This window comes from Anguilla anguilla, chromosome 2 (assembly GCF_013347855.1).
Source record: "Anguilla anguilla isolate fAngAng1 chromosome 2, fAngAng1.pri, whole genome shotgun sequence".
In the NCBI taxonomy this organism is placed as follows: Eukaryota; Metazoa; Chordata; class Actinopteri; order Anguilliformes; family Anguillidae; genus Anguilla; species Anguilla anguilla.
This window is the reverse complement of record NC_049202.1, coordinates 72,859,891-72,885,759: the sequence shown is the minus strand read 5'-3', so window position 1 is coordinate 72,885,759 and position 25,869 is coordinate 72,859,891. Positions and strand designations below refer to the sequence as shown.

At 47.2% G+C, this 25,869-nt stretch overlaps 2 protein-coding genes across 2 annotated transcripts in view; both read right to left on the bottom strand.

Annotated features, from left to right (window-relative positions):
• sirt7 (sirtuin 7) overlaps window positions 1-4,574 on the bottom strand; it is a 10,768-nt gene extending 6,194 nt beyond the window's left edge. Inside the window, exons 1-7 of the mRNA XM_035399822.1 lie at window positions 4,422-4,574; window positions 3,682-3,819; window positions 3,219-3,323; window positions 1,985-2,055; window positions 1,007-1,079; window positions 209-307; window positions 1-28 (exon numbers count right to left, since the gene is read on the bottom strand). The exon at window positions 1-28 is cut by the window's left edge and continues 209 nt beyond it. Of these exons, the coding sequence (XP_035255713.1) occupies window positions 1-28; window positions 209-307; window positions 1,007-1,079; window positions 1,985-2,055; window positions 3,219-3,323; window positions 3,682-3,819; window positions 4,422-4,532 (625 nt within the window). The 5' untranslated portion in view covers window positions 4,533-4,574. The remainder of the gene's footprint in view (window positions 29-208; window positions 308-1,006; window positions 1,080-1,984; window positions 2,056-3,218; window positions 3,324-3,681; window positions 3,820-4,421) is intronic.
• Window positions 4,575-5,457: 883 nt separating this feature from the next.
• si:ch73-100l22.3 lies at window positions 5,458-18,782 on the bottom strand. The gene is given in 12 exon segments (XM_035404283.1): window positions 5,458-6,685; window positions 7,662-7,744; window positions 8,068-8,184; window positions 8,695-8,796; window positions 9,859-9,984; window positions 10,901-11,029; window positions 13,170-13,279; window positions 15,737-15,902; window positions 15,905-17,602; window positions 18,028-18,156; window positions 18,282-18,442; window positions 18,678-18,782. Coding segments are annotated over 11 exon segments (2,943 nt in total). The 5' UTR covers window positions 18,417-18,442; window positions 18,678-18,782; the 3' UTR covers window positions 5,458-6,537.
• Window positions 18,783-25,869: the final 7,087 nt, after the last annotated feature.

Here is a 25,869-nt window from a genome sequence, read left to right as displayed (position 1 = left end):
CCCGCGCCGGGGAGCAGGAGGCGCACACCTGCGGGACAGCCCCGTCACAGGTCACCACGGCAACGCCGGTAACCACGGCAACGCTGGCCCAGCGCACACAGGCTTAAGTTACCGATTTAGTATGAATTTGTTAGAAACAGGTTTGTGTGAGTGTGTGTGTGTGTGTGTGTGTGTATGGGAGCAGGGATAACACACACAGGTGACTCACCTCGATGAACATGTTGCCGTGCAGCTCTGACAGGGCGTGTCTGGGAAGCCCACTGCGCAGGTGCAGACCATCACAGTTCTGAGAGACCACGTGCTGCACCTGAAACACACACACACACACGCACGCACACACACACACACACACACACACGCACATGGGCAGAAACACACACACACACACACACACGCACACGGGCAGAAACACACACACACACACACACGCACACGGGCAGACACACACGCGCACACACACACACACACGGTTTAAACCCTTGTATATCATTACAGTAACACAAGCCATGACTACTCACAGTGCCCCTATTCACCGTACTCATTATCTTAGCAATTATATTCATTAGCCTAATAGATTATTCATTAGATTAGGTATTATATTATTTGTCGGCATACCTTTTGCATTATCTATTAGTTCCTGCATTATTCATTAGCTTAGCTCTTACATTATGCATGCCCATAAGCAGACTGGCTTACTGACCCCATGTCTTGCACACCACACATTTACACAGCCCAGTTTCAGTGCCGTCATCAAGGGCACACCTGCACTGCTCCAGACCAAACTCAAACAGGCAAACGACCTCATTCTGAGGGGGACCCGCGTGTGTATGTGTGTGCGTGTGTATGCGTGAGTGTGCGTCTGTGCATGTGTACGCACGTGTGTGTGTGTGTGTGTGTGTGTGTGTGTGTGTGTGTGTGAATGAGGCAATGTATCACGGTGAGGAACAGCCACAGGTGGCCCACACACAGAGTCTGGACTCCGCCCCTTTGCCCATTCCCTCCTCACCAGCTCCTCCCTCTGCAGCGCCCGGATGCACATGTGCGTCAGCGTAGGCTCCGCCTCACTCAGGTCCGAAGCACTGCGGACACAGGAAGGGGAGGAGCCACATCAGTCACACACACACACAGAAGTGGGAGGAGACACAACAGTGATACACATAGGAGTGGGAGGAGTCACAACAGTGACACACAAGAGCAGGAGGAGCCACAACAGTGACACACGAGTGGGAGGAGCCAGAACAGTGACACACACAGGAGTGGGAGGAGCCATGACAGATACAGATGCATTAGTGTTGGAGGGCACAATCTGAACAGCTCTTGCAGACATAAAAGAGCACATATTACATCGACCATAGAACAAACACTTAAGGCTACAGCGTATAATATTACACAGGCTTAGGGATCACAGTCAGACGTGTTTAACTGCATGAAAAACGCAGCTCTTGCAGGAATGTGCTAGTACAGCACACACCCCTCTTTTACTGAATAGAGTTTAGGAAGCAGCCAGAGGGGTCATAATGGCATTGGCTTTATGTTAGGATGGGGAAGAGCACAGTTCAGCTGAACTAGGGGGGTCAGTCTTAGTCCTGGAGGGCCTGCAGGTTTAACTCCAGCCCTGGAGGGTCACAGTGTCTGTAGGTTTAACTCCAGTCCTGGAGGGCCGCAGTGTCTGCAGGTTTAACTCCAGTCCCTGAGGGTCACAGTGTCTGCGGGTTTAAATCCAGTCCTGGAGGGCCACAGTGTCTGCAGGTTTAACTCCAGTCCCTGAGGGTCACAGTGTCTGCGGGTTTAAATCCAGTCCTGGAGGGCCACAGTGTCTGCAGGTTTAATCCAGTCCTGGAGGGGGCACTGTGTCTGATTGGCTGCTCTGGTTCTTCCCATCAGCTGATCACACAGCACGCAGCTGATGGACAGTGTAAGTTTAAACTGCGCAGACGCCTGCGCAGCCGGATGCTCTGGGACAGCACGGGTCCGGCTCGCTCACCTGACGGCTCGGCCCTTCTGCAGCTGGGTCCACACGCCCTGCGGGCCCCTGTAGTCTGGGATGGAGGCCGCCTGTCGAAAAAAGAACATTCTGGAAATCAGTCCCCCTCCCAGCCAGGGACAATAAAACAGGGTTAGAGACAGCTATGACATCGTCAGGTGTAGAAGCAGAGAGGAGCTCCACCAATCACAGTACATCGGTTAGAACCAAAAGAACAACACCAGCAGTGAGTGGTGGACACTTTCTGGCTGGACTTCCTGGACCTCTGTAGGCATTAGCCAGGAAGTAGCATCCACCAATCAGCATCAGCATTGTGTGATAAACTGGTACAAACATCCTCCTTGTTTGGCTAACTCATATCTGGTTTCTGCCAGTAATGTGACATCAGGACTGCCTTACGCCTCATCCCTGCACACAGCAGATCGAAGCTATTGCTATGCAAATATCAGAACCCAAAGCTGCAGAGGCATTACTGGCCAGCAGAGGGAGCTTCAGGATTGATTATTACGAATATCCCAGGCAAAATGACAGCCTGTTGGAAGCCAGTACAACACCTCATCCATGAGCAAACAGTGCCCAGTCTTTGCTTTTTAAAAACCACTGAGTAGCAGGCCTGAGGTGCTAATAAAACAACAGACAGACTGTAGGACACATTTAAGGCTTAATTTTAACTTACTGGCCCTTGAATTCAGCTGGAATCATTCACAAATCACACAGCTCAACACTGTGATGGCATTAGTAGCCACTGGGTGGAGCTTTGGGCTTGGTCTACCAGTTCTGGTACACAGCTTACAGCACTGGTAATCAACTCTGTTGCAGGAGATCTACAGTCCTGTAGGATTTCACTCCAACCCCAACACAGCACACCTCACTTAACAGCTAGAGCAGGGCTGTCCAACTCTGTTCCTGGAGATTCACCGTCCAGTAGGTTTTCACTCCAACCCTAACAAAGCACACCTCACTTAACACACAGCTAGAGCAGGGCTTCCCAACCCTGTTCCTGGAGATCTACCGTCCTGCAGATTTTCACTCCAGCCCTGGCAAACAATACGTGTTGCGTCCCATTCATATATTACTCATAAAGGGTCATTTTAGCAACAATTGCCTCTTGGGGGGTAAACTCAGAGCACTACACAGAACTGAACAGGGCTCGCGGGGGGGGGGGGGGGGTGGGGTGGGGTCATGCATGAGTGGGCATGGTCAGATCTGAGTGGGTGTGGCCAGTGGGCGGTACCGTGCTGATGCCGGCTCCGGTGTACACCACTAGATGCCTGGCCTGACGGACAGCTGCCGCCAGACGCTGCACTTTATCCTGCAGGTCCTCTGCACTGTCAAACACCTGCAACATAGAGACAGGAAACTGGAGTTTATAACAGCAATGTTACACAGAAGAAGGAAGCGGACTAACGTCAGACAGCTCGCTGTCCACAAGGAGCATGATTTACTGCAAACGTGTCCAACCAGAAAACTCGCAGGTGTCTAAACGTACTGATCTTCCAGCAAAATGAATTCAGTCATGAACATTCATTTATTTACCATAATCCACAAATCTTTGGATTTGTTGACCTTTAAATCTTTTCATTTGGATGACTATACAGAGGACAGTGACAGTCTGAATCCGCACACATTAACAGAGAAGAAAAGAGTTGCATGTGTGAATGTGTGAGATTTATAAAGACGTTTAAAGCTTTACTTGCCTCCTCCTGTTTCCTCTTCAGCGAGTTCTGGCGGATCTGTCGCTTGCAGAGCTCGCTCACAGTGTCCTCGTGCAGCTGCAGGACAGCCGCGTCCTCCGGCGTGCGCTCGAGCTCGGACTTCTTCAGGATCTTCGACACCTACGGGATGGATGAAGGCGTTCTGACTCTCTTCCCGTCGACTCTTCCCACGACATCAACAGGTGTTTTATTTAAGGAAATACAGCGCTGATTCTGCATTACGCGGCGGGTAAAGACCAATTGCAGCCTACTCAAGTTATCCAAATGTGTATGGTTGCGCGCGCCCTGCGTAATAACCGGCGTTTTATACGTATGTGTCTGTGTGTGCATATGCATTACATGCATTACCCACAAAACTTGTAGCGGTGTATATGGATTTAGAAACATTTCAATAAATAACATTACGAGACATAATAGTTATATCCACAGCTAACGTTCAATGTGTCCGGCGTACACGCAAGGTTAGCTGAGCTGACAGCACATAGCTGACAGTGTGTGGGGGGTACATGGAATAATCGCTAGTTAGCTTTCATTGCGTTATGTCACAAAATAATAGTCTAAATGATAACACTGGTCAGGATAATTCTTAAAATGTGCAGAGCTTGTGATCGATTCAGGCTGTCTGGTTAACGCCAGCTAACCGGCCGGTCTTCGCCGATCGCATGAAATGCCAGAGGAAACTTTGCGACGACAAAGCTTTCGGAAATGTTCGCCGTTCTCACCAGTTTGAAAGTCTTCCTCTGGTTCTCCCGCTGCAGGATCTGGGCTCTCTCCTGTGCCTTTCTCTCGGTTCGGGAAGACACGCCGCGCTGCGTTACTGATGCTTCCTCCATCACTCTCCCCGTGCGGATGCAAAACAAAGCCACACCATACCAACGAGCTCCCGCGGGCCACAGCGCGAATAAAAACGGACGGCGTAGCCATAGATTCTGCGGCGCCCTCTGCTGTCTCGGAAGCACATTTAACCTAAATAATGTGACGTCAGCAGCATTTTTCCTTGCGTTACTTCACGTGTATTTGGCAACTTACAGTGACACACAGCAAAACAGTGACTATAAATTATATGGGGACTGTACCAATCCTGGCTGCCAACACTCCCAGATTGGGGAGCGCATATACGGAGTGTAGCACAGTGGGTAAGGAACTAGACTTGTAACCGAAAGGTCGCAGGTTCGATTCCCGGGTAAGGACACTGCCGTTGTACCCTTGAGCAAGGTACTTAACCTGCATTGCTTCAGCATATATCCAGCTGTATAAATGGATACAATGTAAAAAAAATGCTTTGTAAAAGTTCTGTAAGTCGCTCTGGATAAGAGCGTCTGCTAAATGCCTGTAATGTAATATACAGTATCACAAATGCTTACTAACTATGCTAGCCAAGAGCCAAAGCACAAATCCTCAATCTGTGTAGACTACACCCCTGTCAAGCCCCATACAATCCTTATTAGTCATTTAATTATTTCTGATTCTAACCACAAGGCACTTCATCTTGCAATGCCCATGTTGGCTGGTGCATATTCTGTTATGCACCGGGAAACTAAGTCATAGTGTACAGAAAGCAGTTGCCAAAAAACATACGACCATGCCTACAGTATGGACTACATGTAGATAATTTCACAGTACGGCACGTCTGTTTGTGTGAATTCTGCCTTTATTCTTTGCTTTGCTGATTATTTGCTTATTTCATTTTGAAAATAACTTCAGAAGTAAGAAACAATGAAGTTTTTTAATTCACACACTTCCACACACAGTCCAAAAGAAATGATAAAAAGACATTTATTAGGAAATTGCTTACAAATAAATACAAAAATAATTTTAAAAAACTGTTTGGAAACAACATTGGAAGGAGGAACATGGTGATAAATTCACTTGGAAAAATACACTTTGCAGATATTTATCAAACTACAGAAAATGTATATATAAAATAGTAAATATATACATATATATTCAGCTTAAAGAAAAACAAACTGATCCTGTACAAAATATAAAAACGGGCTCAAGCCCTTGTAGAGCAGGGCATGATGGGAAACAGGCTGATTGTCAGGCAGATCTTTGGACCTGAATACTGAATGAACACAGTGCACAGACAGAGATAATAAAACGGATAACAGAGAGGAGCTCCACCAATCACAAAGCATGTTAATAACAACCAACAAAGCAACGCCAGTGGTGATTGGTGGATGCTTCCCAGACAGACTTCTTGGGGTTCCCTGTAAGAATTACTAGACAGTATCCACCAATCACCAGTGCCTTTGTTCTGTTGGTTGTTACCGAAATACTCTGATTGGTGGAGCTCCTCTCCATTTTCGACATCCAAGCGTCTTATCACAAATGGCTACAGGAAGGGCAGTGAGAGCACCATGGCCTTGTGGGAAATGTAGTCATGGATGTGGACTCTTCCTGGGCCTATTCACAGTGTTATGGACATTGTGGATGCTTACCAATGCTCTAGAGACAGTAGGGGGTACACGCATTGCAGGCCTGGGTCAATGAATATTTCAGGCACTTATTTCAAAAATGTTTGTTGAAAACTCTCATGAATCTTCAGGAGTGCTGTGAAATGTTACTAGCATCTAAAGAGTTAAAATAATTTAAAATATGCACTAGATCATGGACCTAGGACTGCTATACCCACATGTGTAATCACAGCATTGCTTCAAGAGGCTTGGCCCAACCATTCAGGGTCTGCAGCGATTGGCTGGAGGTATAGAGTTCAAGGGTCAAGGGGTCATAGACCCATAGTGTTGTATAGCTCTGTTGAGCGTCCAAAGGTATGGCCTGACTGTGCAGTGTCTTTTGCAGTGATTGGCTGGAGGTGTTGCAGCCAGGGATCAAGGGTCAGGCTGGACGGGTGCGATTGGGTAGAGTTTTTGGATTCCCGCCGGATAGGGTGGATCTGCGCTCACTGTGTGGGTGTCGACGGCCCTGCGTCCCACAGACTCCGCCCACAGAGCCCCTCTGCCGCTCTGCTGCCCTCTTCTGGCACCTACAGGATATGACACCCCTCAATGACCAGGGAGGCTGACAGTACATCCGCTGGCTACCATCCACCAGCCGGAAACCAAAGCTGCATTTCACATTCTAAACGTGTCACAGTCATAACAATCTTTATTAACAGTTATACATAAAAGAGAACAAATACTATGATATTTATGACTGTTATTAAGTTGAGATTTTAAATATATATATTTTTAAATCCAGAAAGTCCTTATACTGCCCATTGGAGGATTTTGTATTGGGCTTTTAGAGACCAGGTTGCCTATAAGAGCAACAGAGTCTCACGTTCTCATAAACCAGTACAGCACGCGCTCACTGAGCGGCTACTCAGAGCTGAACCAGCAGAAACAGAGTCAAATCTCCAGCATGCAAATTATACAATCATGATATAATAGAAAAAGGACATTTCACTACTTCTGTGCTCTGAAATTTGTAAACATGTAAGTATACATGCATATATTACATGGTACACTTTAAATGCAGGAAAATACAACTGTACAGCGTTTATAAGGCAAAACAAATGAACACAGATAGTTGGAGAGTCGTAGAGTTTGAGAGTTGGAGAGTTGTAGAGTTAGAGTTAGAGAGTTGTAGAGTTGTAGAGTTGTAGAGTTTGAGAGTTGTAGAGTTGTAGAGTTGTAGAGTTGTAGAGTTGTAGAGTTGTAGAGTTGAAGAGTTGAAGAGTTGAAGAGTTGTAGAGTTAGAGTTAGAGAGTTGTAGAGTTGGAGAGTTGGAGAATTGTAGAGTTGAAGAGTTGGAGTTACAGACTTGGAGAGTTGTAGAGTTAGAGTTAGCGAGTTGTAGAGTTTGAGACTTGGAGAGTTGTAGAGTTTGAGAGTTGTAGAGTTAGAGTTAGAGAGTTGTACAGTTGGAGAGTTGGAGCATTGGAGAGTTGGTGAGTTGGTGAGTTGGAGAGTTGGAGTTAGAGACATGGAGAGTTGGAGAGTTGAAGAGTTGTGACTCACCCCGCGCTCCTCTTCCTCTCCAGGGCCTTCATGGTGGCCGTGGAGAGAGAAGTCCGCCCTCGGCTCTGCGTCCTTCCGCTCTCCTTGCAGTTCAAACCAAACCAAACCAATTCAAAATCAACTCAAACAAATTCAATTCATTTCAAGCCAAATCAATTCAATTCAATTCAATTCAATTCAATTCAATTCAATTCAAACCAAATCAATTCAATTCAAATCAAATCAAATCAAAACCAACTCAAATAAATTCAAACAAAATAAAATCAAAGCACATCAAACCAATTCAAATCAATTCAATATCAACTAAAATCAAAGCAAGCCATGTGGTGTGTGTGGGTGTGCGTGTGTGTGTGCACATGTGTGTCTGTGCGCCCCTGGGTGGTGAAAGGCGGTGGTACAGGTTTACCTTGCCCTTCAGCTCTCTCTCCCTGAGCAGCTGCCGGTCCCAGGAGATGAGCTGCACGCGCTCAGTGGGGGAGAAACAGAAGAAGATGTCGTGGATTTCATACCGAGCTGAGCGGAGCTGGAGCAGGGAGAGAGGGGGAGCGAGAAAAAGAGGGAGAGAGGAGAGAGAGGAAGAGAGGGCAGAAGGAAGTGAATCATGTCACTTTAAATCCCCCCTTTCATGACAGTCATGTTACATGTACCCCCATTCCAGCACTTTTTGTTATTTGTATTTGTCCTAATATTGTAGCTTGTTCTTCTCCCTAGTTCGGCTTGGCATAAGTTAGGTCAGAATAATGTTCACTGCATGAACTGAACTGTGTTCTTGGCTATAAGCAGCTGTACGAAATTAGTATTTTGCCTTACGAACCTGTGTTTTGTAGTTGTCCAATGACCATAATATACACTTTTTGTAAGTCACTTTGGAAGAAAGCGTCTCCTAAATAAATGTAATGCAATGTAAAGGAAGGGAGGGAGGGAGGGGGAGAGAGTGGGAGAGAGAGAATGGCACTCACCAGTACGAAACCATGGGTCTTAACACACTCCACTGTGATGTGTGTGTGTCTGTGCGAGTGTGTTTTAGGGGTACCTGCAGTAAGACTCTCTCCTGCAGTAGCAGGTCCTGTTGGCCCCCCAGGTCCCCCCTGCCTGGAGTCTGAGCTTGTAGGGTCCAAAGGAACTGCTGGGAGTCCTGAAGGAGGAGGAGACGAGTTCAGCCATGTTTACAGCTAACAGACACTATCAGACAGCTTCAGCTAACCTACATCTATATTTACAGCTAAGAGACACCTCCACACAGCTTCAGCTAACCTACAGCTATATTTACAGCTAACAGACACCTCCACACAGCTTCAGCTAACCTACAGCTATATTTACAGCTAACAGACACTCTCACACAGCTTCAGCTAACCTACATCTATATTTACAGCTAACAGACACTCTCACACAGCTTCAGCTAACCTACATCTATATTTACAGTTAACAGACACCTCCACACAGCTTCAGCTAACCTACAGCTATATTTACAGCTAACAGACACTCTCAGACAGCTTCAGCTAACCTACAGCTATATTTTCTGCTAACAGACACCTCCACACAGCTTCTGCTAACATACATCTATATTTACAGCTAACAGACGCCTCCACACAGCTTCAGCTAACCTACAGCTATATTTACAGCTAACAGACACTCTCAGACAGCTTCAGCTAACCTACATCTATATTTACAGCTAACAGACGCTCTCAGACAGCTTCAGCTAACCTACATCTATATTTACAACTAACAGACACTCACACAGCTTCAGCTAACCTACAGCTATATTTACTCCTAACAGACACTCAAATTGCTTCAGCTAACCTACAGATATATTTTCTGCTAACAGACACCTCCACACAGCTTCAGCTAACATACAGCTATATTTTCTGCTAACAGACACCTCCACACAGCTTCAGCTAACCTACAGCTATATTTACAGCTAACAGACACTCACACAGCTTCAGCTAACCTACAGCTATATTTACAGCTAACAGACACCGCCATACAGCTTCAGCTAACCTACATCTATATTTACAGCTAACAGACACCGCCATACAGCTTCAGCGAACAAAAAAGCTAACAGACACCCACATAACGAGCAGATTTTTATCTGGCAGAGCTGAGTCAGTTCTCATTATTGGAGAGGGTGATCTCAGGCCAGTACTGAGTACTGAGGAAGTACTGTCCTGTACTGAACAGGTAAAGGCCCCCAGATCACCTTGACAGTGCGTCGCAGCTGCGCCAGTCGCTCGGTGCGAAGCAGCCGCCGCGTCAGGTAGCCCCTAACTGCCGCTGCCACCAGGGGGCGCCAGGCTGAGGGGAGGGTGCCGCTGCTGCAGGGAGGCTGTGGGACAGAAGAACAGACACACGGCCATCAGAGCCTTCCACAGCAGAACACCTCTATACACCACTTCCCCCAAAGAGTATCTCACTACTGCCCCAAAGATTATCCCAATACTGCCCCAAAGAGCATCTCACCACTGCCCCAAAGAGTATCCCACCACTGCCCCAAAGAGTATCTCACCACTGCCCCAAAGAGTATCTCACTACTGCCCCAAAGAGTGTCCCACCACTGCCCCAAAGAGTATCCCACCACTGCCCCAAAGAGTATCTCACTACTGCCCCAAAGAGTATCCCACCACTGCCCCAAAGAGTATCCCACTACTGCCCCAAAGAGTGTCCCACCACTGCCCCAAAGAGTATCCCAATACTGCCCCAAAGAGTATCCCACCACTGCCCCAAAGAGTATCTCACTACTGCCCCAAAGAGTGTCCCACCACTGCCCCAAAGAGTGTCCCACCACTGCCCCAAAGAGTGTCCCACCACTGCCCCAAAGAGTATCCCACCACTTCCCCCAAAGAGTATCCCACCACTGCCCCAAAGAGTGTCCCACCACTGCCCCAAAGAGTATCCCACCACTGCCCCAAAGAGTATCCCACTACTGCCCCAAAAAGTATCCCACTACTGTCCCTAAATGTACCCCACAACTACTCCCCACTGCTGCCCCCCAACTACTGCCCCTAAGTGTGCCCCACAACTACTCCCCACTGCTGCCCCTCACCGTACCCCACTACTGCTGCCCCTCACCGTACCCCACTACTGCCCCTAAGTATGCCCCACAACTACTGCCCCCTAGTGTACCCTACTACTGCCCCAAAGAGTATCCCATTACTGCCCCCCAATGTACCCCACTACTGCCCCTAAGTGCGCAGATGTATTCCTGATTTAAAGCCTGAGTGTGCGTGCAGGTGCACCAATACCTGTAAAAGAGGGCGGGGCTCAGAACGCTGCTCCAGTGGGCGGGGCTCCATGGGAAAGCAGGTAACCACACCCTTCACACCTGAGCTGGGGGAGGGGACAAGCACTGACACGCCCTGCAGAGAGAGTCGCTGGATAAAGAGAGGGAGAGAAAGAGAGAGGGAGCGAGGATGAGAGAGAGGGAGGTTGAGAGAGAGGGAGAAGGAGAGAGAGAAAGAAAGAGAGAGGATGAGAGAGAGGGGCGAGTAAGAAAGACACAGATGGGGAGTGAAGGTTAGAGAGAAAAAGAGAGAGGAAGAAAAGATGGCGCAAGGGAAAAGAGAACAAGGGAGTAAAAACAGAGAAGAAGCAGAGAAAATGAATACATAAAAACAGAAAGAGTCGCATTTTCTCTATTGCAGCTCTTTAACTGCGCTCAGTTCACACAAATATCACCAGTACTTCGCGAATGTCTATTTACTGACTGCGCTAATTTGATAGAGTGGTACAGCATTTTACAAATGAAAGGAGACAGAAAGGCGGAACGAGGGAGACAGGGAAATGAGGACGGAGGAGGGGAGAGGAGAGCAGAGGAGGAGGCAGGAGGAGGGTGCATTAATGGGAGAGAAGCAGGAGCGAGCGAAAGGGGTTTGTGGGTAACGAGGCTCCCAGGGACTGGCCGGCACTTAACGCAGACGCTCATGAATTAAACAAATTACGCACTCGTTCTGCGCGTCAATTTGCCCTTTTTATTTGTTTTACGCGCCCGTGCCGGCTGGCTGGGGTCTGGACGCACGGGCGCTGGCGGACGGGAGAGTGCCGTAACGAAGCCGCGTGTGTTAATTAGGGCCTGTAATTACCGGCAGGAGGACACGCGAGCGGGAGCGTGTGGAGCTGCAGCGAACGCCAGCGCGGCGTGCTTCTGCTGCAGCATGACTGAGACTGTGACAGACTGTGACTGAGACTGTGATTGAGACTGACACTGTGACTGAGACTGAGAATGACTGAGATAGACAGAGACTGTGACTGAGACAGACTGAGATTGAGACTGTGACTGAGACAGACAGAGACTGTGACTGAGACAGACTGAGATTGAGACTGTGACTGAGACAAACTGAGACTGTGACTGATACAGACTGAGACTGACTAAGACTGTGACTGAGCTTGTGACTGATACAGACTGAGACAGTGACTGAGACTGTAACTCATACAGACTCTGACTGATACAGACTGAGACTGTGACTGAGACAGACTGAGACTGTGACTCATACAGACTCAGACTGATACAGACTGAGACTGTGACTGAGACAGTGACTGAGACTGTAACTCATACAGACTCAGACTGTGACTGAGACAGACTGAGACTGTGACTCATACAGACTGAGACTGATACAGACTGAGACTGGCTTTGACTGAGATTGTAACTGAGACTGACTGTGACTGAGACTGTAACTGAGACTGAGACTGAATGTGGCTGAGACTGTGACTCATACAGACTGAGAATGACTGTGACGGAGACTGTGACTGTAACTGAGACTGTGACTGTAACTGAGACTGACTGCGACTGAGACTGTAACTGAGACTGTGACTGAGACTGTGGCTGAGACTGACTGAAACTGAGACTGTGTCTGAGACTGACTGATACAGACTGAGACAGTGACTGACACTGTGACTGAAACAGACTGAAACTGAGACTGTGGCTGAGACTGACTGATACAGACTGAGACTGTGACTGACACTGTGACTGAAACAGACTGAAACTGAGAGTGTGGCTGACAGACAGCTCACATACACACGCATACCCAACAACCCTGCCCTCTCTCTCTCTCTCTCTCTCTCTCTCTCTCTCTCACACACACACACACACACACACACGCACACACAACAACAACAACCCTGCCCTCTCTCTCTCTCACACACACACACACACACACACACACACATACACTCTGTGCTCTATGCTTCTCAACTACAGGAGGTTCCAGGTGGTTAACACAGTTCTGCACCTGGTCAGGTCATTTAACCCTCTGAAGAGCAGGTTTTTTGGAACGTTTTTCCAAAGTCAGTGTTCAATTACCAGTAGTGATTGTGACATCAGCATTAGAATGCTCAGTTAAGAACATTCTACTCACACATTTGTGACCTCACTCCTTAAAGGGTTAGTGAACACTCATAAAGCACATCACATCAGTGGTTTTATTCCCAGTACTACCAGACCATATGCCAGCCTCCCTGACACAGGACCAATCAGAAAGAGTGTGGCTACTGGTTCAGAGACACGGCCCTGCTCACCTGCAGCAGCTCCTGCAGCTGCAGCTGCTGATTCTCCACCAGGGCCTGCAGCTGTGCGGCATGCGTCTGCTGCAGCTGCAGCTGCTGATTCCCCAGCACAGAGATCCAGCCTACAGGGAATAACAGCACATACATGCACACACACACGTGCACACACGCGTACACATACACACACAAACACACACAAACACATGCACACACACGAACACACACACACACACACACACTTTTATGGACTTTGAAAAGTGCATTGAGCGTGTGCATATAAACATCTTCTCAGCGCAAGAAGCTGTCATGATCTTTCATCTTCAGTTGTTTATCGAAGCTAAATTTTCTTCTGAATAAAGAGGAACCATCTTTATGAATAAAGAGGAAAACAAATCTCTCTGGCTGATGGATGAAATTTCTGCTAATCACCAGGGCGAACAGGCATGTTTGGACAGCAGAAGATGCATTAACTGGCTTCAAACGGCACAGCAGAATAATGCATTTAACAGCAAGACAGCAATGTGCTCATCAAGCTCATCCAGCTCATCTTCAGGCCTGCTCAAGTCATCAGGGTTCGACGGTAAAAACAGCCAAAAACAGGAGCCAACAATAACATTAGGGTTACAGCAGCCAATCAGCAGCTCAGTTAGGTGGAGCCCTGCCATGTGCAGGGTTACTGCAGCCAATCAGCAGCTCAGTTAGGTGGAGCCCTGCCATGTGCAGGGTTACTGCAGCCAATCAGCAGCTCAGTTAGGTGGAGCCCTGCCATGTGCAGGGTTACTGCAGCCAATCAGCAGCTCAGTTAGGCGGAGCTCTGTGATGTGCAGGGTTACTGCAGCCAATCAGCAGCTCAGTTAGGTGGAGCTATGCCATGTGCGGGGTTACTGCAGCCAATCAGCAGCTCAGTTAGGTGGAGCTCTGTGATGTGCAGGGTTACTGCAGCCAATCAGCAGCTCAGTTAGGTGGAGCCCTGCCATGTGCAGGGTTACTGCAGCCAATCAGCAGCTCAGTTAGGTGGAGCCCTGCCATGTGCAGGGTTACTGCAGCCAATCAGCAGCTCAGTTAGGTGGCGCTCTGCCATGTGCAGGGTTACTGCAGCCAATCAGCAGCTCAGTTAGGAGGAGCTCTGCCATGTCTAGGGTTACTGCAGCCAATCAGCAGCTCAGTTAGGTGGCGCTCTGCCATGTGCAGGGATACTGCAGCCAATCAGCAGCTCAGTTAGGTGGAGCTATGCCATGTGCGGGGTTACTGCAGCCAATCAGCAGCTCAGTTAGGTGGCGCTCTGCCATGTGCAGGGTTACTGCAGCCAATCAGCAGCTCAGTTAGGTGGAGCCCTGCCATGTGCAGGGTTACTGCAGCCAATCAGCAGCTCAGTTAGGTGGCGCTCTGCCATGTGCAGGGTTACTGCAGCCAATCAGCAGCTCAGTTAGGTGGAGCCCTGCCATGTGCAGGGTTACTGCAGCCAATCAGCAGCTCAGTTAGGTGGAGCTCTGCCATGTGCAGGGTTACTGCACGGAGGTGCCACCAGGATGCTGAATATCTGGCAGGTTTTCCTGCATCTTCAGACTGGCACTGTCTACATAACCTCCTGCTTCTGCAAGCAGCGTCCCTGTGCCGTCAATGCGACAGAAATCATTGCCTGCTGGATGGTGATTTGGGTCAGTTGCCGTGCTTTTGAGAATAAGAAAAATGCATCTTTGAAACTGCAAAAGAGCCATTATTTAGGTCTATAAATGTTTGTTTATTTATTTGTTTGGTAATTTTTCTGTTGGCTAGAATACGCAGAAGTTTTCAATTCCCCAGACTTTCTTACCAACAAAACACTTACAACGATGGCTACCGCAAACTATGACATGTATGCACAGTACAGTACACATGCACGCACACGCACACACTCAGTAACACACGCGCACACACACACACACGCACACACGCTCTCAGTAACACACGCACACGCACACACACTCACACACACACACACACTCACACACACTCTCACAAACACACACACACACGCACACACTCAGTAACACACACACACACGCACACACACACACTCACACACGCACACACACACGCTCTCAGTAACACACACACACGCACACACACTCACACACACACACACACTCTCACACACACACACACACTCACACACTCTCACAAACACACACACACACACACTCTCTCTCAGTAACACACACACACACACACACACACTCTCTCAGTAACACACACACACACACACACACACTCACACTCTCACAAACACACACACACACACACTCTCTCAGTAACACACGCACACGCACACACACACACTCACACACACTCTCACAAACACACACACACACGCACACGCACACACTCAGTAACACACACACACACGCACACACACACACTCACACACGCACACACACACGCTCTCAGTAACACACACACATGCACACACACTCACACACACACACACACACACACTCTCACACACACACACACACACTCACACACTCTCACAAACACACACACACACACTCTCTCTCAGTAACACACACACACACACTCACACACACACACTCTCTGACCTTTCGGGGTGCTGGATAGAGGCCTGGGCTCCCCCCGGGTCCCAGTGTTCATGAGCAGCCTGCGTTTGGCGCGGGAGTCCTGTCCATGCCCCCCCGCCCCGGGGGTGAGCGGCTTCCCCCCGGGGGCCGAGCCCGGACCCCTGCCCCCCCCCCCAGCGGCCAGAGCGCGGACGGCGTCTCCACGTCGTAGGACCGGCTCCCCGAGCCGCCGCGGGCGGGGGCCTGGTTGCTGGCGTCGGAGAGGACCGGGCCCTGCCGAAGACCCGCCCCCGGAACGTTCCGGAAAGCGTGCGGGACACGCCGCCTCTGGGCGAGGGAGGGGACGGGGCGGGGCTGCGTCCTCTCAGACCGCTCGGCATTCTGGGAGGCAGAGTCCGCAGGGCGTGTCTCCTCCTCGGGCGTGCCCGTGAGCGTGGCCTGCAGATCCGAAATGAGCGCCTTCAGGCTGCTGAGGTTCATCTCCAGCTGAGCCAGCTCCGCCCCCCCTCCAGCAGGCCTCCCCTCGGCATCGGCGCTCTGGCGCCCCCTGTGGCCACCGCTGGCGCTGACCGCCATGTTCACCGGGAGCTTCCGCGCGGGGCGGCCCGTTCGTTTGCAGTGAACCGGGCTGGTGCAGAACTGGGGGCTGGGGACGGTGCCGAACCTGTGCGGCTGCAGCCGGGGCGGGCAGGGGGGCGGGGCTTCCGGGGCAGGGGGTGAGGCTTCTGTGTCAGGGGGCGGGGCTTCTGTGTCAGGGGGCGGGGCTTCCGGGGCAGGGGGTGAGGCTTCTGTGTCAGGGGGCGGGGCTTCCGGGGCAGGGGGTGAGGCTTCTGTGTCAGGGGGCGGGGCTTCTGTGTCAGGGGGCGGGGCTTCCGGGGCAGGGGGAGGGCTCTCGGCCCGCGGGGGCTCGGCCGGACCGCCCCGCCCCTGTAGCCCGTCTGCAGCCGGCAGCTCGCAGCGGGACACGCCGGTGTCCCCTCCTTCCTCTCGGGACATCTCCCTTTCCCCTGACCCCAGCGCCACGCCGCCCGGCTCCAGGCCGTTGGGCCGGGCCGCGGCGGCTCTGGCGGGGCGGGCGGTTCCTGCGGGACAGGGCCTTGCCGGGGCGGGCCTCCTGTCCCCCCGGGCCCTGCGGAGCGGGACGCGGCCCGGCTGGTTCTCCTTGTCGGAGCGGCAGTGCGTCCGGGCCCCGCGGAGCAGCCGCTGGCGCTGCCGGTACTCCTGAGACCGCTTCAGCAGGCTCTGCAGGCTCACGCGGGGCGGCCCGGCGGCCAGCTCCGGCTCCGCCTCCCCAGTGCAGTGTAAGAAGAAGCTCTCAGGTGCAGTTTCAGTTCGGCCCGCACCTTCATCCTCTCCCCCTCCTTTTCTTCCTCCCTCTCTCTCTCCTTCTCCTTCTCCCGCTCCCACGTCCAACAGACGACCCGCCATGTCACCCGCTGCAACCTCAGTGTGACTCTCCGTGACCTCTGCGCGACACTCCGTGACCTCTGTGTGACTGTCCGTGACCTCTGTGTGACCCTCCGTGACCTCTGTGTGACCCTCCGTGACCTCCGTGTGACCCTCCGTGACCTCCGTGTGACCCGCCGAGACCTCTGTGTTGTCATGAGTGGCGTACCCTGACGACGCCGACTGGTGGCTGATGTCGCCACACATCTCCGCGGCCAGGCGGAGTCCTCCGGAGGCGAGAGAACCACGGGCGGTGGAGGTGAGCGGGCGGGGCGGCTCACACCCCCGCTGGGGACACGGCTCCTCGTCAGAAACGTGGGGAGGGCAGGAGAGCAGAGACTCCGCCTCCTCAGGCTCCGCCTCCTCGCTGGCCCCGCCTTCTGTCCCTCCTGCCAGGGACTGGCCTCCCATAAACTCCCGGAGCGTGGGAGCTTTCCTCAGCTGCAGAATCACAAAAAAACAGTGAAGAAACTGGAAAGCAGTTTGTGGACTTTTTATTCACTAAAGAAACAATAATCACTGAGAGAAAACATTTTGGTTTTTTTAAAAAAAAAAAAAACATCAGACATGTCACACAGGAGAGATGAAAAAAAGCCATTAAGTGACAATGCAGCATTAGCACAATTCTGAAATCTGCTGGTCATGAGCGAGTTAGAAACTAACGAACTTTCATGGTTAATCAAAGCGCAGAGAATACTTTCCAGCAAGACCGTTTATGGACACATTTATCCCAACTACGCACTGATCTCTCCACTGTATCAGATATATCTGACTTTGAATTAACAACAACTCCATGAAATTCGTATCTTAAATAATCAGATGGGGGGTAGGAAGAGGGTAAGCACAGTAATAAATGCGTGACTCACCTGAACGCTGTCGAGAAGCTCGCTAAGGTGCAACATCCTCCGGCCCAACGCCGACTTATTCCTGCGATCAACCAACTCCAGCGCGTCGGTTCTGTACGTCAGCATCTCCGCTCGACGCTCCGCGGTCAACTAAAAAAACGAGACACAGAAAACCTGTGAGCACGGGGCGCGTATGTTCAATTATTCCTCGGTCAGATCGAAGAAATTGAAGTGCAATTTGGTGCTTAAACTATATGCCCTGGCTGTGCTTTTACCAGAGGGGGCAGGATGGGTAAGCCGTGGAAACGAATGACAGACGACCCGTGGCACGCCGACTCCCGTTTCTGTTCGCTACCCTTCCCATCCAGTCGCGACAGCTGGGTCCGTATGAAGTCTTCATAACTCTCCATTCTGCCGTCAAAACATTTGGCTAGACCTGCGACGAGATTATTCAAAATTATTTACAAGAAAAATCGCAAACTGGCTAATACTGTGCCTATTTTGCTAATGTAGCTCGCGAAACATAACAATGACAAATTATAACCAGACAGCTGCCGTTAGCAAGTCTAGCCTGAAATAAATATTTTCAATATACACTCGTCTCTTAACATTTTCAAGCTAAAATTAAAACGATCACAACGCCTCTTATATTGTCGTTTAAAACGTACAACCTTATATTGTAGCCGACACGCTGGTTAAAATATAGGAGATCTGTTCAAACCCCTGCTTGTTTACTCTTTACCCGCTTCCTTGTAGGTTGACAGTTTGAAATCGGACGCGGCGGCTGCGCATCACGTCATGGATTTTCAACCTAGACGGATCAGGATTTGATAAAACTGCATAGAAACGAACGAGGTTCTTATAAAACGCAGGCACCATCACTACAAGTGTTCTTTGTGTTTTTTTAATGTAAATTTGTGTGTGGTCAAATTAAATTGCATGGAGATTATACTGACGAAGATGTGACCTGTCTTGAAGTTGAAGTTAATGCGTTAACCGTGGATCCAGTTCACGCTTTACCACGTGCAGAAAAAAAAACTGAAAAACTGAAAACTTCTCACCACCATGAAAATATTTGACTACTGCCATCTATCGACACGAATGACTTATTACGGAATAGGTTATTGCCGAAACAAAAGAAACCTTTGAGATCGCGTCTGCATACCACCAGCTCGTATTAGAATCTCCCTTTCATTCTCCGTAGAGAAATCATTTAACTTGGGACTCTTTAGGAATGCGTGGGAAAATGCATTGTATTCTTCAAAGTCATTCTGAAAACATGGACGTCTACACCATTAAAGGCAAGGTATGAATAAGTGCCTATAAAGGTACACCTGCTTGTCACTGGGATGGTACCTAATAGGTACATAAAATTGAACCCCTAGCCAGCAATACGAAATTCATTATTTGCTTGTAAAAGTTACTTATTAGCACCTTATTGTATTTTCAGGGTACATGTTTCCTAAAGAACAATAAATAAATAAATAAATAAATAAATAAATGTACCTTTATGTACATTTGTGTCTTTATTTCTGAGACTATACCCTTCAGTTACACTGATTTCGGTAATTTGCTGAAACAAATAAATAAATAAAATAATAATATTATTATTATTATTATTATTATTATTATTAATAATAATAATAATAATAATAATAATAATAAAAAGTTGTGGCTGCTAAATGTGAGAATGGATAATCACATCATAATGTGATGTGATTATTTCATAGTAACTCTCTGCATATCTTCATACACTCATTTACAAAGACAATCTGGCATAAAGCAGACTCTTCTATCAAGAGCAACATACACAGATTACTTTTTTACACACCATCTATTTACGCAGCTGGATATTTTCACTAAATCAGTCCAGGTTAAATTATTTCCTCAAGAGCATTATAAATGGACTGGATACATTTAAAAATCAATGCGTATAAACTCTAACAATATAACAATCAACTGTATATAATTAACATTACTGTAGAATTATATTGATAAAGTATTATAGATATAATGCATTGTATCTATATACATTTAAACACTGTGTTTATTGCTGGTTTATAATTTCAAGATTAATTCCCAGCGTTCTTGTTTGCAATCTTTAAGTAATAAGCTCAGTTACCTAACTACAATAATAGATTCTGAGCATTTGGATGCAAGTATATACCTTATTATGTATAAAAATAGCCTATATGCAAATATATACCATACTATGTATACTAATAGCCTACACACACCCATATCTAAAAATACATATTTAAAACTCAACGTTTATTGCCTGAGTTTATAAGCACAGCTCTTTTATAATCAGCGTCATTAGGAGCCAGATATGCTAATCTATCTGACGGAAAGGGACAGACAAATTGGGTTGTTGTTTTGGGCTGAAAGAACTGGGACAGACGCTTGCTTCAGCAGCGCGGGGGGAAAAAATGACAAATGTTACTTTGGAGGACGCCTGTCCCAGATCACACGCTAAATCACCTCAGCCGGACCAGCCGAATTCATCAAGGCCTTTTCTTTCGGGGACGGAAAGCGAGCCCTCGTATTCACTCAGAAAGGGGAACTCGGTGCTCGTGCCAGCGCTGATAATGGAGACAGCGGAGCAGGACGCCGCACGTATAGGGAAGGGTTGCCCGGGGTTACGGACGTTTGATATATATGGCACGTGTTCTCTCAGCTGTCCCCATGTGACTTGTGGTCATTTCTGATTTAGAGGTTTGTTTATTGTGGTATACAATCAAAGCGCCATGCGGCAGACTGGCAACCTGTCGAGGGTATATTCCTGCCGCTCGCCCAATGCATGCTGGGATAGGCTCCAGCACCCCTCGGCGACCCTGACCGGGAATAAACGAGTATACAGTTGAAGTCAGATGTTTACATACACTTAGGTTGAAGTCATTAAAACTCATTTTTAACCACTCCACAGATTTCATGTTAGCAAACTATGGTGTTGGCAAGTCAGTTAGGACATCTACTTTGTGCATGACACAAGTAATTTTTCCAACAATTGTTTACAGACAGATTATTTTACTTTTAATTCACTATATCATAATTCCAGTGGGTCAGAAGTTTACATACACTAAGTTGACTGTGCCTTTAAACAGCTTGGAAAATTCCAGAAAATGATGTCATGGCTTTAGAAACTTCTGATAGGCTAATTGACATTCTTTGAGTCAATTGGAGGTGTACCTGTGGATGTATTTTAAGGCCTACCTTCAAACTCATTGCCTGTTTGCTTGACATCATGGGAAAATCAAAAGAAATCAGCCAAGACCTCAGAAAGAAAATTGTGGACCTCCACAAGTCTGGTTCATCCTTATGAGCAATTTCCAAAAGCCTGAAGGTACCACGTTCGTCTGTACAAACAATAGTATGCGTAACACCATGTAAGTGTAAACACCATGGGACCACGCAGCCGTCATACCGCTCAGGAAGGAGACGTGTTCTGTCTCCTAGAGATGAACATGCTTTGGTGCGAAAAGTGCAAATCAATCCTAGAACAACAGCAAAGGACCTTGTGAAGATTCTGGACAGAACAGTTACAAAAGTATCTATATCCACAGTAAAACAAGTTCTATATCGACATTACCTGAAAGGCTGCTCAGCAAGGAAGAAGCCACTACTCCAAAACCGCCATAAAAAAGCCAGACTACAGTTTACAACTGCACATGGGGACAAAGATCTTACTTTTTGGAGAAATGTCCTCTAGTCTGATGAAAGAAAAATTGACCTGTTTGGCCATAATGACCATCATTATGTTTGGAGGAAAAAGGGTGAGGCTTGCAAGCCAAAGAATATCATCCCAACCGTGAAGCACGGGGATGGCAGCATCATGTTGTGGGGGTGCTTTGCTGCAAGAGGGACTGGTGCACTTCACAAAATAGATGGCATCATGAGGAAGGAAAATTATGTGGATATATTGAAGCAACATCTCAAGACATCAGCCAGGAAGTTAAAGCTTGGTTGCAAATGGCTCTTCCAAATTGACAATGACCCAATGGATGGACAATAAAAGCATAAAGGTTTTTTTAACAGGGTTGCTGAAACTCAATTGGCAATTATATATATATATATATATATTTGTGTGACATAAAATCGCAGGGACATCTTGTCTCTACAAATTAACTTTGGATGCAATCATTCACTTTTTTTTTTTAGGTACAAAAAAAAAAAATCAGATTTCAGACCGGTTGTCCATGGGAACTTTTTTCAACCCCCTATTTTCTTTAAACTAAAAGTATTCGGTTTTATGGTGATTGTTCTTTCCGACAAGATCAAATTGACTTCATTTCACTTGTTGATATGAACATAAAAATAGCCTCCAATAGTCCAATTTGTTCTTTTTTCTGGCCACAAGGTCATTCTGCTGTACCTTGCTAACCACTTTTGTGTCCAATCTGCATTCATTTTCTTGTCAAATTAAAGATAAAAATAATATTTCACTCCATTCTACAACCCACATTCTATCTGAAGAACTTTTAAGAGGGGGACTATGTACCAGCTTAATTATCTGAAAAACTAATGTCCACCAATAATTTTATTTATTTATTACAAATAAAATGTAGTCAGATCTTGCCTCATTCAACACCACTTTACTAACAAGAAACCATTCCTGTAGTGCATCAAAAGTAGTCTGATAAAAGGCCAACAACCTGTAAAATATGTGGCATCAATTTTTAAACGTCCATCTAAATGTAAATGTGCACTGTGGGTCACTGCCTTGCCTGTCATTCATATTAATAAAGTAATGATCACAGAATTAACTCACATGACGTTACTCACTCAATTCAACTGTCAGCCAATAGGCTACGGCAGCATGCCACCTTTCTCCAGTATGATGTGCCCGGTAGGCTACCTGTTCGGTATATTACTATATAAGGAAAAGGTGTAATACATTTTTCGGTGCTCTATTTTTGCTCCCTTTTCCTCCCCAGTCTGGAACGCCCGATCTGGCTCGTATTGCAGCGGTTCCCTCGACCCCCGTCTCGGATTCCGGAAGGCGCAGACGAGCACGTGCTCTCCCTCCGAAGCACATGACCTCAGCCCGGTCACCGCAGCGCTGTTCTGGCGGTTTGGCCACGCCCACACGCGAGTCGGAGGAAGATGCCTCGTCTGTTGTTGGCGCCCCAGTGAGCAGCGCTGCCCTCCCTCCCTGGGTGATGCTAGAATTAAAACTGCTTCACCAAACATTGAGGACATTTGGATGTATTTCAGGAGACAGATGATGCTGGATAATCCTCTCAACCTATAGCAACTTGGACACCATGGGAAATGAATGAATTTCTTTCAGTGATGAAACGAGCAGACTAAAAAATGTCTTTGTACTTTTAGAATATAGGCTAACACCCAGCATAAATACAGATTTGTGTGGCTATTCTAATGCTTAGGCACCTGAGTTATAGGACCACTCTGGTTTGCCTCATGAATAACAATATATGTTTTTTTTTTTTCTCCTTCGTGATTGATAATTTTAATTAGCAACAAAGGACAAAGTATGTCCAAGAGCGGTGACGATTTAGGCGTCTGCATTTCACGTGTTACCATGGTCACGTGTTACCATGGTACCATGCACGTAGAGCTATACGGTGACCAAGTAGGGGAGAACGGGGTAAGTTGTCACACTGTTCATACCTCCAACAGAAGAGGCGCTACCTCAAAAATCAAATAGCTACTTTTGTATGACAACGTGTTCTATGCTCAAAAAACACTGTGATATCGTGATATTTTGAAGGAAGGAAGGAAGGAAAGGAGTTTAATGAAGGAAGGAGGGAATAGAATAATAGAATAAATAAACTTTATTAATCCCCAAAGAGAGAAACTTCGGAAGGAAGGAAGGAAGGAAGGAAGATGGTTAGAAATTATGAAAGAAAGACAGAGAATGGCAGGACACCACCTGATATAATGTTAAAGGCAGTGAGGCAGGTGAAGTTGCAAAAGAAATCTATCAGGAGCACAGAGAGGGATTTTGGCATAAATTACCGTACTCTGACCCGGTATTGTCAAAAGGTTCCCACAGAAGAAGTAGAAAGTCAGGCAGCCGTGCCAACAACAGTGGTTAATGATGTTCAATTTGGTTTTGAATTTTAAATAAAAAAATGTGACTTACCCGACATAGTGTGACAACTTACCCGCTGATGGGGCAAGTTGTCACAAGTGCGCACACTGTATTCAACTGTCTACAACTTTGTACTGAAATAAGATACGAAGATGTAACGAACACAAAATATGTACCCAAGACTACTTTCTTTCATTTGGCGTGACATTTATACCACCGTGACGTATTGTGCCCAGTCAATGTAAGAAAGAGTGAAGAGTGCGACAACGTACCCCGCCCTCCCCTGTCGTCCGTCTTTTCGGCTAACACTTATTGCGGACGCGTGCTTCGTGTTTGGGTTACCCGGTCCCTGGGAGGGCGCGCGACGCCACGGCCACGGACATAAATACCGGAGCTGTCGCCATGGCCTCGTTAGCGACTCGCACACCTAGAGTCCCTCACGAGCCTGTCGTGTTTTACTAATGTCGGGCCAGAAATACGTCCGCAGGGCTTCGTAAATTGGGTCATTCGCCCCGGCTCTCTTTTGGAACCTGCAGAAAAGAAAATCAGTCTAAATAAGGTTGCCATCTCCTCAGACTGTGGATAATACATTCCCCACAAAGTTTATTTTTACCCTCGTCAAACTGGGTCGCCAGCGCGGCGGAGAGACACAGCGAAGACCTCTCCCCCCAATCGGGTCTTTGCATAAAGAAATCAAGCGAGTGGTCTTTTTCAAAAGGTGTTTATTGGTCATATACAAAATAAAATAAGCTGTATATCAACAAACATTATGTACATCAATAAATTAAGGACGCCTCAGACTCAGTAATGAAACAGTTAATTTCATGGTTGTTATATACGAATACATATTACTTATCTACAGATTGCAAAAAGTACAATAATTTCGTTAATAAATACAATTAAATGGACTTCAATTTATGTATTTTCCCATACAAAGTACTTTGATATCATAATTTATTACACCCCATACAGAAAATGACAGAAAACATATTTTATCATTGTGATTTACCATATTCATAAACTCTCTACTTATATAGATTTAATTTCTCACTTTTCACTTTGGAGACACAAAGATCCTGCTCAGAAGAGCAAGAAATGCAGTCATATGCTCACCAGTTCACAAAGACACGTGGCTTGAATAAATAATAAAAAAAGAATAAGGAAAAAAGGTGCCTGAAGCTTACAATTTTTGTCACCCAAATACCAGTGAACTACTTCTCCTTGAAAATATTATTATAATATTTATTACATCTCACTTGTAACCAAAGATTCTGTTACAAAAAAGGCAAATAACTGCAAAGGAACAGACAACAGTGATAAGATAAATACTAAATATTAACAATACAAGGGTTTTCCTTTTTTCTCTGTTAAATTTTTTTTAAAGTTGGGATGATTTCAGAAATCAATTTACTCAGCGCCTAAAGGACTCCACTGCACAAAATGTACAACTGGTCTAGCAGCAGGATAAGAAGATGGTTCCTTTCAAGCTCTTTTACAGTAACAACAACCTCAGCAGGAAGAACTCTGAACACAGTGAACAAACCTAGACCCCAAGTTGAGCCTGATAACAACCACACACACACACACAAAACGAAAACAAAAAAATGAAAAACGTCTGGCTGACTTAACCCCTCTGACTCAACCCCATTTCCATCCTTGGGCAAAAACATTTACTGGATCATTTCCTGGTTCCCGTTCTGTTCTCAAGACAGCAGCGGATAGAACCAGTCTCGTAAGCGTGTGTCGGATAACGGCTACAGATGAGACATTATACCACACGGACCATTAAACTCCCGCAAGAACAACAA